The 10620-nt window shown below is 71.2% G+C and overlaps 1 protein-coding gene and 1 long non-coding RNA gene across 2 annotated transcripts; both read right to left on the bottom strand.

Moving 5' to 3' along the window:
• Window positions 1–1791: 1791 nt before the first annotated feature.
• Window positions 1792–5616, bottom strand: LOC148592150 (uncharacterized). The gene is made up of 4 exons (XR_015913961.1): window positions 5507–5616; window positions 4583–4754; window positions 2046–2080; window positions 1792–1912 (listed from the first exon to the last, which is right to left on the bottom strand). It is a non-coding gene; the product is annotated as an uncharacterized LOC148592150 (long non-coding RNA).
• A 2578-nt stretch (window positions 5617–8194) lies between these two features.
• On the bottom strand, window positions 8195–10620 carry LOC148592149 (tumor necrosis factor-like). The gene is given in 5 exon segments (XM_088535587.1): window positions 8195–8625; window positions 8628–8642; window positions 9408–9464; window positions 9577–9611; window positions 10511–10620. Coding segments are annotated over 5 exon segments (648 nt in total).

Here is a 10620-nt window from a genome sequence, read left to right as displayed (position 1 = left end):
TGCCCCCCCCCGTGGTGCCCCCCCCCCATGGTGCCCCCCCCCCTCCCCGCGCTCACCGGGGGGGCGGGGGCTTGGTGCGGGCCCACACGACGCAGCGGCACCGTCCCGGTCCCTGCGGCCCTGTCCTGGTCTCCGGCCGCCCGCAGCGTCGGGAATTCCTCGCGCGAGAACCGCGACGGTTGGTTTGAGGCCCTTCCACCTGGGGGGGCACGGGGGGGGCGCGGGGGGGTCACAGCAGGGCCCCCCCCCAGCTCTCACCATCGCCGTGCGCTCCAGGGGTAGCGCTCGCCCCCCCCGCGCCCGCCCCCGGCCCCCCCCCCCCACCATCGCCGTGCGCTCCAGGGGTAGCGCTCGCCCCCCCCGTGCCCCCCCGCGCCCCCCCGTGCCCCCCCCCTCACCATCGCCGTGCGCTCCAGGGGTAGCGCTCGCCCCCCCGCACCCCCCCCGTGCCCCCCCCCCGCGCCCCCCCCCCTCACCATCGCCGTGCGCTCCAGGGGTAGCGCTCGCCCCCTCCGTGCCCCCCCGTACCCCCCCCGTCCCTCACCATCGCCGTGCGCTCCCAGGGGTAGCGCTCGCCCCCCCGTGCCCCCCCGTGCCCCCCCCGTGCCCGCCCCGTGCCCCCCCCCGCACCCCCCCATCTCTCACCATCGCCGTGCGCTCCAGGGGTAGCGCTCGCCCCCCCCGTGCCCCCCCCTCGCCCCCCCGCGCCCCCCCCCGTGCCCCCCCCCCTCACCATCGCCGTGCGCTCCAGGGGTAGCGCTCGCCCCCCCGTGCCCCCCCCGCCCCGCCCCCCCCCTCACCATCGCCGTGCGCTCCAGGGGTAGCGCTCGCCCCCCCGTGCCCCCCCCCGTGCCCCCCCCCCCCTCACCATCGCCGTGCGCTCCAGGGGTAGCGCTCGCCTGTGCCCAGGATCTTGTTGCGCCGGCCGCCGGGGGGGGGATCTGCGGGACGGGGGCGTCACGGGGGGCTCCGGGGGGCACCGGGACCCCGGGGGGCTCCCCAGGCCTGGGGGGGTCCTGTGGTGCTGGGGGGGCTCCCTGGGTGCAGGCACTTCCTGACCCCGGGGTCTCCCCCCATCCCGGGGTCCCCCCCATCCCGGAGCTCTCCCCCCATCCCGGGGTCTCCCCCCATCCCAGAGGTCCCTCCCTGACCCTGGAGGTCTCCCCCTCTCTACCCTGGAATCTCCCCCCCCAATCCAGGGGGTCTCCCCAATTCCAGGGTCTTTCCATGCGCTCCAAGCCCAGACGCCTCCCCCCCCAACCAGAACCTCCCCCCCAAAATCCCGGGGGTCTCCCCCATTCCAGGATCTGTCCCCCATCCCAGGGATCTCCCCCCATCCCGGGGTCTCCCCCCCATCCCTGGGGGTCTCCTCCCAATCCCGGGGGTCCCCCCCCCATCCCAGGGGGTCTCTCCCATTCCCGGGGTCTTCCCCCCATCCCAGGGGTCTCCCCCCATTCCCAGGGGTCCCCCCCCATCCCAGGGGTCTCCCCCCATTCCCGGGGGTCCCCCCCCCATTCCAGGGTCTCCCCGCGGCCCCCCCCGTCACCTCGGCCGCTGCCGGCCGCTTCGGGGGCCCCCCCCGCAGGCGTCGGCGAAACCGGCTGCGACGGCGACTCCGGCTGCGGAGCGGCTGACGCATCGGAACTGCGGGGGCGACAACACCGCGCCGGGGGCGTCAACACCACGCCGGGGGTGTCAACACCGCGCCGGGGGCATCAACACCGCGCCGGGGGGCGCCGACCCCCGCCCGCGCCCCCCCGCCCCCCCGTCACCTCTTGTGGTCGGGGCCTCGGCCCGGCTGGCCCATCCTGAGCCGTCCTTGGGCACCAGGGACACGTTGGGGTCGTTCCCGCGGTTCTCGGCCTTCAGGCTCGGCAGGTTGGCGGGGGGGGGGCATGCGGCGGGCGGCCACCTTGCCCAGGCTCTGCAGGCCATGCGGGGGGGCGCTGGGGAGAGGGACCGCGGCACCGCGTCACCCGTATGCGGTTGTACCCACAGGCACCGCGGCACCGGGGCCTGTCACCCGTATGCGGTTGTACCCCCACCTTGCCCAGGCTCTGCAGGCCATGCCGGGGGGGCGCTGGGGAGAGGGACCGGCGTCACCCGTATGCGGTTGTACCCACAGGCACCGCAGCACCGGGGCCTGTCACCCGTATGCGGTTGTACCTGCAGGCACCGCGTCACCGGGGCCTGTCACCCGTATGCGGTTGTACCGAGAGCAAGTGGCTGTGTCACCCGCACGCGGTTGTACCCACAGGCACCGCGTCACCGGGGCCTGTCACCCCGCGGGCGGTTGTACCGAGAGCAGGCGGCGCTTGAGGGCTGTGTCACCCGCACAAGATGGTACCGAGAGCAGGCGGCTGTGTCACCCGCATGCGGTTGTAGCCACAGGCGCGCGGGGCTCAGAGCCCTGTCACCCGCGCGAGGTGGTACCGAGAGCAGACGGCGTCTGAGGGCTGTGTCACCTGCGTGCTGTTGTACCCACACGCGCGCAGCACTCAGGGCCCTGTCACCCGCGTGAGCTTGTACGGAGAACAGGTGGCGCTTGAGGACTGTGTCACCCCGCACGCGGTTGTACCCACAGCCACGCAGGTCCCTGTCACCCGCGCGAGCTTACACCTAGAGCAGGTGGCTATGTCACCCACATGCGGTTGTACCTACAGACATGTGGTGCTCGGGGCCCTGTCACCCACATGAGGTTGTACCGACAGCAGGTGGCTGTGTCACCTGCATGCGGTTGTACCCACAGGCGCGCGGCGCTCGTGGCCCTGTCACCCGCGTGAGCTTGTACCGAGAGCAGACGGCTGCTCACAGCCCACAGGCGTGCGGCTGTCGGGGGCCACAACACCCACTCGCAGTTGTAACCCGCAGGGTTGCGGCGCTCAAGGGCCCTGTCACCCGTGTGCGGCGGTACCCGCACCTAGGCGGGTCTCAAGAGCTGTGTCACCCGCACACATTTCTAGCTGCGTTTTGGGGCTCTTGAGGCCCGTGTCACCCCTGCACGGCTGTACCCACAGCCATGCAGCTGTCAAGGACCACGTCACCCGCACGTGGCGGTACCTGCAGGTTTGTGGCTCCCGAGGACCGTGTCACCCGCACATGGTTTTATTAACATGTTTTGTGGCTCTCCAAAACCATGTCAACCGCGCGCGCTTGTACTGCAGGTAACCAGCTCTCAAAGGCTGCGTCACCGGCGCACGGTGGTACCTGCGGGTTTGTGGCTCTCGAGGGCCCTGTCACCCGCGTGTGGCGGTACCTGCGGGTGTGCGGCTCTTGGGGGCCCCGTCACCCGCGTGTGGCGGTACCTGCGGGTCTGGGGCTCTTGGGGGCCCTGTCACCCGTGCGCGGCGGTACCTGCGGGTTTGTGGCTCTCGAAGGCCCTGTCACCCACGCGTGGCGGTACCTGCGGGTGTGCGGCTCCCCACGGCCCTGTCACCCGCACGCGGCGGTACCTGCGGGTCTGGTGCTCCCCAGGGCCCCGTCACCCACGCACGGCGGTACCTGCGGGTGTGCGGCTCCCCACAGCCCTGTCACCCGCGCGCACCGGTACCTGCGGGTGTGCGGCTCTCGAGGGCCCCGTCACCCGTGCGCGGCGGTACCTGCAGGTTTGTGGCTCCCCACAGCCCCGTCACCCGCGCGCGGCGGTACCTGCGGGTTTGTGGCTCTCGAGGGCCCCGTCACCCGCGCGCGGCGGTACCTGCGGGTGTGCGGCTCTCGGGGGCCCCGTCACCCGCGCGCGGCGGTACCTGCGGGTCTGGGGCTCCCCACGGCCCCGTCACCCGCGCGCGGGCGGTACCTGCGGGTTTGTGGCTCTCGAGGGCCCCGTCACCCGCGCGCGGCGGTACCTGCGGGTGTGCGGCTCTTGGGGGCCCCGTCACCCGCGCGCGGCGGTACCTGCGGGTGTGCGGCTCCCCACAGCCCCGTCACCCCGCGCGCGGTGGTACCTGCGGGTCTGGGGCTCCGCAGGGCCCTGTCACCCGCGCGTGGCGGTACCTGCGGGTGTGCGGCTCTCGGGGGCCCCGTCACCCGCGCGCGGCGGTACCTGCGGGTTTGTGGCTCTCGAGGGCCCCGTCACCCGCGCGCGGCGGTACCTGCGGGTGTGCGGCTCCCCACAGCCCTGTCACCCGCGCGCGGCGGTACCTGGGGGTTTGCGGCTCCCCAGAGCCCTGTCACCCGCACGCGGCGGTACCTGCGGGTGTGCGGCTCTTGGGGGCCCCGTCACCCGCGCGCGGCGGTACCTGCGGGTGTGTGGCTCTCGGGGGCCCCGTCACCCGCGCGCGGCGGGTACCTGCGGGTGTGCGGCTCCCCACGGCCCTGTCACCCGCACGCGGCGGTACCTGCGGGTCTGGTGCTCCCCAGGGCCCCGTCACCCACGCACGGCGGTACCTGGGGGTTTGTGGCTCCCCAGGGCCCCGTCACCCGCGCGCGGCGGTACCTGCGGGTGTGCGGCTCTCGGGGGCCCCGTCACCCGCGCGCGGCGGTACCTGCGGGTTTGTGGCTCTCGAGGGCCCCGTCACCCGCGCGCGGCGGTACCTGCGGGTGTGCGGCTCCCCACAGCCCTGTCACCCGCGCGCGGCGGTACCTGCGGGTTTGTGGCTCTCGAGGGCCTTGCCGCGGTAGGTGTCAAACAGGCTGAGGGACGCGTAGCGCCGGCCGTCCCTCCCCCTGGCCGCGGGCGCCGGGCGATCGGACATCGCGCTGGAAGGTCATTGAGCACCGCGGGGGGGGCGCGGGGGGGCGCGCGCGCCCGGCAGCTGCGGGGGGGGGAAACGGGCGTCACGGCCCCCCCCGGGACACGGACCGGGCTGGGGGGGCCCAGGCGTCCGGGCGCCCCCTCCTCTAAACGGGGCCCCGGCGTCCGGCCCCCCCCCTCCCCCCCAGGAACCGGAGATCCAACCTGCCCCCCCCCGCCCCCAAAAGGATCCAGGCCCCGCCCCCCCCCCAAGGGCCCCGGCGTCCGGGCGCCCCGGGCTCGGGCCGATCTAAAGGACCCCCCCGCCGCCATAGGGGGCCCAGGCGTCCGAGCCCCCCCGTTCCAACCGCCCAAAGGGGCCGATCCCCCCACCCCGAAGGGGCCCCCCAGGCGTCCGGGAACCCCTCCCCCCCACAGGGACCCCCTCCGCGCCGGGCCCAGGTGTCCGGGCCCCCCCAGAGGGACCCAATTCCCGCCCCATGCGGGGCCCAGGCGCCCGGGCCCCCCCCCGCCCCGAACAGGCCGCGCGGAGCCGCCGTTACCCGGCGCGAACCGGGCGGGGGGAGCGGGAACCGGCGGCCGCCCCCGCCCCCACAGCGAGGACCGGAAGGGGGCGGGGGGGGCACCACGACGAGCTCCCCCCCCCCGCGCCCGTTAAAGGATGGGGGGGGGAGGGGAGCGCCCGGGGTGGGGGGGCAGAGGCCGCGGCCGGTCGCAAGATGGCGGCGGCGGCGGCCGAGGGGCGGCCGCGGGGGGGCGGCTCCGTGGCGGCCGCGCGGGCCGGAGGCGCCGCCGCCGCCGCCCGATACCGACCTGGGCGGCTCGGGCGGGCTCCGCTCGGGCGGGCGGCGGGCGCGGCGGGCGCCGATGGCGGCGGCGGGCGGCGGATGGAGGCGGATTCCGGCGGGTCCCCCCCCCGGCCGCCCCGGGCCTCGCCTCGCTGCCCTCGAGCGCGCGCGCGCGGGGCCCCCCCTCCTGCTCCAGCGGCCCCGCCCCTCGGCGGTAACGGCCGCGCGCTCTGCGCCTGCGCAGCGCGCTGCCCGCACCTGGGCGGGGCCTCGCCGCCTCGCGCCGCTATTGGGCGGGCGCCGCCGCTCGCGCGCTCTGCGCCTGCGCAGCGCGTTGCCCGCACCTGGGCGAGGCCTCGACGGCCATTGGTGGGCGCCGTCGCCCGCGCTCTGTGCGCCTGCGCAGCGCCATGCCCGCGGTTGGGCGGAGCTTCGTCCGCCTCGCGCCCATTGGTGGGCGCCGCCTCCCGAGCCCGCCCCGCCGCTCCGCGCGCATGCGCAGAGCCCCGCCCGCACCTTGGCGCGAGGCGATGGTTGGGGAGCCATGGCAACCGCAGCCCCCCCCAACATGGCCCGCCGCGCCGCGGCCCCGGCCCGCCGTCGCCATGGCGACGGGCGGCGACACCGCGGGGCTCCGGTGGCAACGAACAACCGCCCCCGTCCCCATGGCAACCGGTGCCCCGCCCCCCCGACCGCCTTGGGGACCCATAGAGAGAAATGGAAGGAAAATGGGGCCTGGCCCCCCCGGGGATTCCCTCCCTCCCAGAGTCATTTCGGGAGCCCGGGAAGCCCCCAGGTCCCGGGAGCCCAATGGGCCCTTCCAGGTAGCGGCGGATGTGGCCGGGCCCCGGCGTCCGGGCAGACGATGCCATGGCGGGGCCCCCGGCGTCCGGGCGCCCTCCTTGGCAACCATTGATGCCATGGCGGGGCCCCGGCGTCCGGGCGCCCTCCTTGGCACCACTGATGCCATGGCGGGGCCCCGGGCGCCCCGTGACGCGGCGCTGCCCGCTGCGTCACCGTCCCGCTCCGCGTCCTGCCCTTCCCGGGGCCGCCCACGGCCTGACCCACATTCCGCGCCCGGGCCCTCCCGCGCGCGGGGCCGGCCCGCCCTGGAACGGGGCCGGTTTGGGCAATTTTGGGTTTCCCGCGGCTGTTTCTGGGTTTCCATTTCTCACTGTCGCGGCTTTTTCCCAGAAAACCGGCACCGAATCCTGTGCCGGGGCCCGCGGCCGCCTGTGGTGGCGGGGGGGGGTTGTGGCACCCGGACGCCTGGGCCCCTCTCGTCTGGCACCTGGAGGGCTGTGGGCGGCGCGGGGGGGCCGGACGCCTGGGCCCGCTCTCATTTCTCCCCCGCTCCGGGTTATTTCTGACTTCCCCTCGGGATCCCCCCTGGGAAACCCAAATCTGCTCCAAAAACAGCCCCGATCCTGCCCAGGGCTGCAGCCCCGATTCTGCCCAAATCCCGTCCTTGTTCCCGTTCCAGTTGAGCCTGGATCCTGCCCCTTTCCCAGTCCTGATTTAGACCCAATCCTGCCCCTTTTCCTCTCTAAATCCAGTGTGTTTCCTGCCCCAAAACCGCATGATTCCTTCCTGTATTCCTAGGTAAATCCCACCCAAATCCTGCCTATCTCCAGGCTCCGATTTGGTCCCGATCCTGCCTGGTTGCAGCCTGTCTCCCTGCCCTGATTCCGCCCCGTTCCTGCCCATTCCCGGCCCCGATCTTTCCTGAATCCCGCTCATTTCCAGGCTGCGATTCAGCCCTGATCCCTCCTGCTTCCCAACCCAAATCCCGCCCGAATCCTGCCCCTTTCCTGGCCCTGATCCCGCCAGGATCCCGCTGGTTCCCCCCCCCCAGCCGAGATCCCCCCACCCGGCTGAAACCGAAAGGCTCTGGAGCCCCGCGGGAGCCCCGCCCCCCCCAAGGGGCCCCGGCGTCCGGGCACCCCCCGCTCCCCAAGGGGCCCCGGCGTCCGGCCGCGGCGCAGAGGAAGGAGAAGCAGCCGCCGCCGTTTCCGCTCGGGCTCCGGTTTTTATTCACAGCCCCCCGGCCGCAGCGTCCGCAATAAATAAATACAAAAACGTCCCCCAAGAGCCCCCGAAACGGCCCCGGCGTCCGGGGGGGGTTGTACACGGTACAGCCGCCCCCCCCGGCCCCATAAATACATAAATTAGGTCAATAAATAAAGGCGCCGCCGCCGCCCTCGCGGCCCCCCCCGGCTGCGCATCCGTCATCAGGTCCTGCAGCCCCCGTGTCCCCATGTCCCCGTGTCCCCATGTCCCTGTGTCCCCATGTCCCCATGTCCCCGTGTCCCCATGTCCCCGTGTCCCCGTGTCCCCTCATCCCGATGTGGCTCTGTCCCCAGCTCCTGCCCTGGCCCCATCTCTTGCCCGTCCGTGTCCTACTTGTCCCGCATCCCTGTTGTCCCCAAGCTCCTATGGCCTCACGTGTCACCGTGTCCTTCTGTCCCCGTGTCCTACCTGTCCCCACGTGTGTCCCCATCCTGTCTCCACGGTGCTCCATGTCCATGTCCCCATGTCCCTCATGTCCTCACGTCCTCCAATGTCCTCCATGTCCTCCAATGTCCTCCATGTCCCCCATGTTCCCCAATGTCCCCACGTCTCTCCGTCCATGTGTCCTACCATCCCATCCCAACGTCCCCAACGTCCCAATGTCTCCAACATCCCCAACATCCCCCATGTCCCCAACGTCCCCTCAGTCCACCCCCAGCAGCCCGAAATAGGCCTGTCCCCCCGCGTGCAGGTCGAGGAAGCGGCCGCCGGTGGTGGTGGCCGCCAGGCGGTCCCCGCGGCGCAGCTGGAACACGGCGCCCTGGTAGAGCGACTCGAACCAAGCTGCCTCCCGTCGCCGTCGGCGTCGGCGTCGCCGCGTGGGCGCCCGGCGCACCACGGAGCGCACGGCCGTGAGCAGCGGCACGTCCCGCGGATACTCCTCGGAGAAGCGCGACACGGAGAGCCGCAGCGGCGGCACCGGCGCGGCGGCCGCGGGGCAGCGGGCGCCGGCGAAGGCGGCCGCCGCGTACACGAAGTAGAGGCCGTCGCGCGGCACCACCAGCTTGTTGCCCTGCAGGCGGACGCCGTTGCGCACCACGGACGGCGCCACGGCCGCCTGCCACACCAGCGCGTCGGCGACGACGACGAGGCTGCGGGGACAGCGGGGACAGGGGTCAACGCGGTCAGTGGGGTCAATGGCATCAACAGGACCAACGGGGTCAATGCATCAACGGGACCAATGGCGTCAATGGTATCAACGTGATCAACAGGGTCAATGGCATCAACATGGGCAATGTGACCAATGCGGTCAATGCAGTCAGTGGGGTCAATAGCATCAACGTGACAACCCGGTCAACACGGTCAATAGCATTAATGTGACCAACTAAGTCAACACAAGCAATGGAACCAATAGCATCAGTGTGACCAACAGGATCAACACAGGTAAGGGGATCAATGATGTCGACATGACCAACATGGTCAACATGACCAACAGGGCCAACGGCATCAATGTGACCAACGTGATCAATCGGACTGATGGCGTCAACGTGACCAATATGATTAAAAAGCGCCATAAGGTCAATGGCGTCAATGCCACCGATGTGGTTAACACCATCAATACAATCAAAGCCTCAACACGGCTGATGTGCTCAACACACTCAACACAGTCACCAGGGTCAACGGGATCAAGGGTGTCAACGTGACCAACGCGGTCAACGCAATCAACAGTGTCAATGAAGCCAATGATGCCAACGTGACCAACATGGTCCAGCGGGAGCCCAACTTTGCTGCCAGGTGCCCACCAGGCACCCCCATGTCCCCCATGTCCCCCGTGTCCCTCCACGTCCCCCGCGTCCCCCGTGTCCCCCATGTCCCCCCACGTCCCCCACGTCCCCCGCGTCCCCCATGTCACTCACCTACGACATGAGCCGCTGGTTTCTCCCGACTTTGCAGCATGGCCAGAGGTTGGGCAGCTGTGGGACAAAGGGGACATCAGTGACGGGATGGGGGGGACACGGGGGGACATGAAGGGACACGGGGGTGACATGGGGGATCATGGGGACATGGGGACACCCAGACACTCACCGAGCGGGCTCCGGCACCGGCATCTCCATGGGCTCCTGGGGACGGAGGAGGGAGAAAGTCAGAGGGACCCGGAGAGCCGGGGAGGGACCCGGAGGGGACAGAGGGACAGGGACCCGCGCGGGGACCCGGAGGGGACGGAGCGAGAGGTGGAAACGGGACGGACGGATGGGGAGGAAGAGGAGGGGCAAGGAAGATGGAAGGAGGATGGGAGGGATGGACGGAGGAGGATGGGGGAAGAGGAAAGGGGGGAGGCGGATGGAGGAGGAGGAGGAGGAGAGTGAGGGATGAAGGAAGAGGGAACAGGTGGAAGGAGAAGGGAGCAACGGATGGAGGGAGGAAGAGCCGAAAAGGAGGAGAAGGGGATGAAGAGCAAAGGAAGGAGGAAGATGAGGAGAGCGAGAAGGAGAAAAGGGGAGGAGGAGCAGGGAGGAAGATGCGGGGAGGCAAAGGATGAAGGAGGAGGATGAAGGAAGGAAGAAGGGAAGAAGATGAAGGGAGGAGGCCAAGGGAGGAAGATGAGGGAGGAAGATGAGGGAGGAAGATGAGGGAGGCAAAGGATGAAGGAGGAGGATGAAGGAAGGAAGAAGGGAAGAAGATGAAGGGAGGAGGCCAAGGGAGGAAGATGAGGGAGGAAGATGAGGGAGGAAGATGAGGGGAGGCAAAGGATGAAGGAGGAGGATGAAATAAGGAAGAAGGGAAGAAGATGAGGGAGGAAGATGAGGGAGGAGGACAAGGGAGGAAGACGAGGGAGGAAGACGAGGGGAGGCAAAGGATGAAGGAGGAGGATGAAGGAAGGAGGAAGGGAGGAAGATGAAGGCAAGAAGATGAAGGGAGGAGATGAAGGGGAGAAGATGAAGGGAGGAGGCCGAGGGGAGGCCGTCCTCACGCACCGGGGCTCCCCGCGCGGGCGGCGGCGGCGGCGGCGGCTCCGCGCGGCAGCAGCAGCAGCAGCGTCGCGGTGACGGCGACGGTGATGGTGACAGTGACGGTGACGGCGATGGCGGCCGCGCGGCGCCCCCCGGCCCGGCCTGTGGCTTCCGTCAT

The sequence above is a fragment of the Tinamus guttatus genome, unplaced genomic scaffold (genome assembly GCF_059628265.1).
Source record: "Tinamus guttatus ecotype Peru unplaced genomic scaffold, ASM5962826v1 Tinamus_guttatus_pri_ptg000633l, whole genome shotgun sequence".
NCBI classification, from domain to species: Eukaryota; Metazoa; Chordata; class Aves; order Tinamiformes; family Tinamidae; genus Tinamus; species Tinamus guttatus.
The sequence above is the reverse complement of the archived record's forward strand: the minus strand, read 5'-3'. Positions and strand labels throughout refer to the sequence as shown.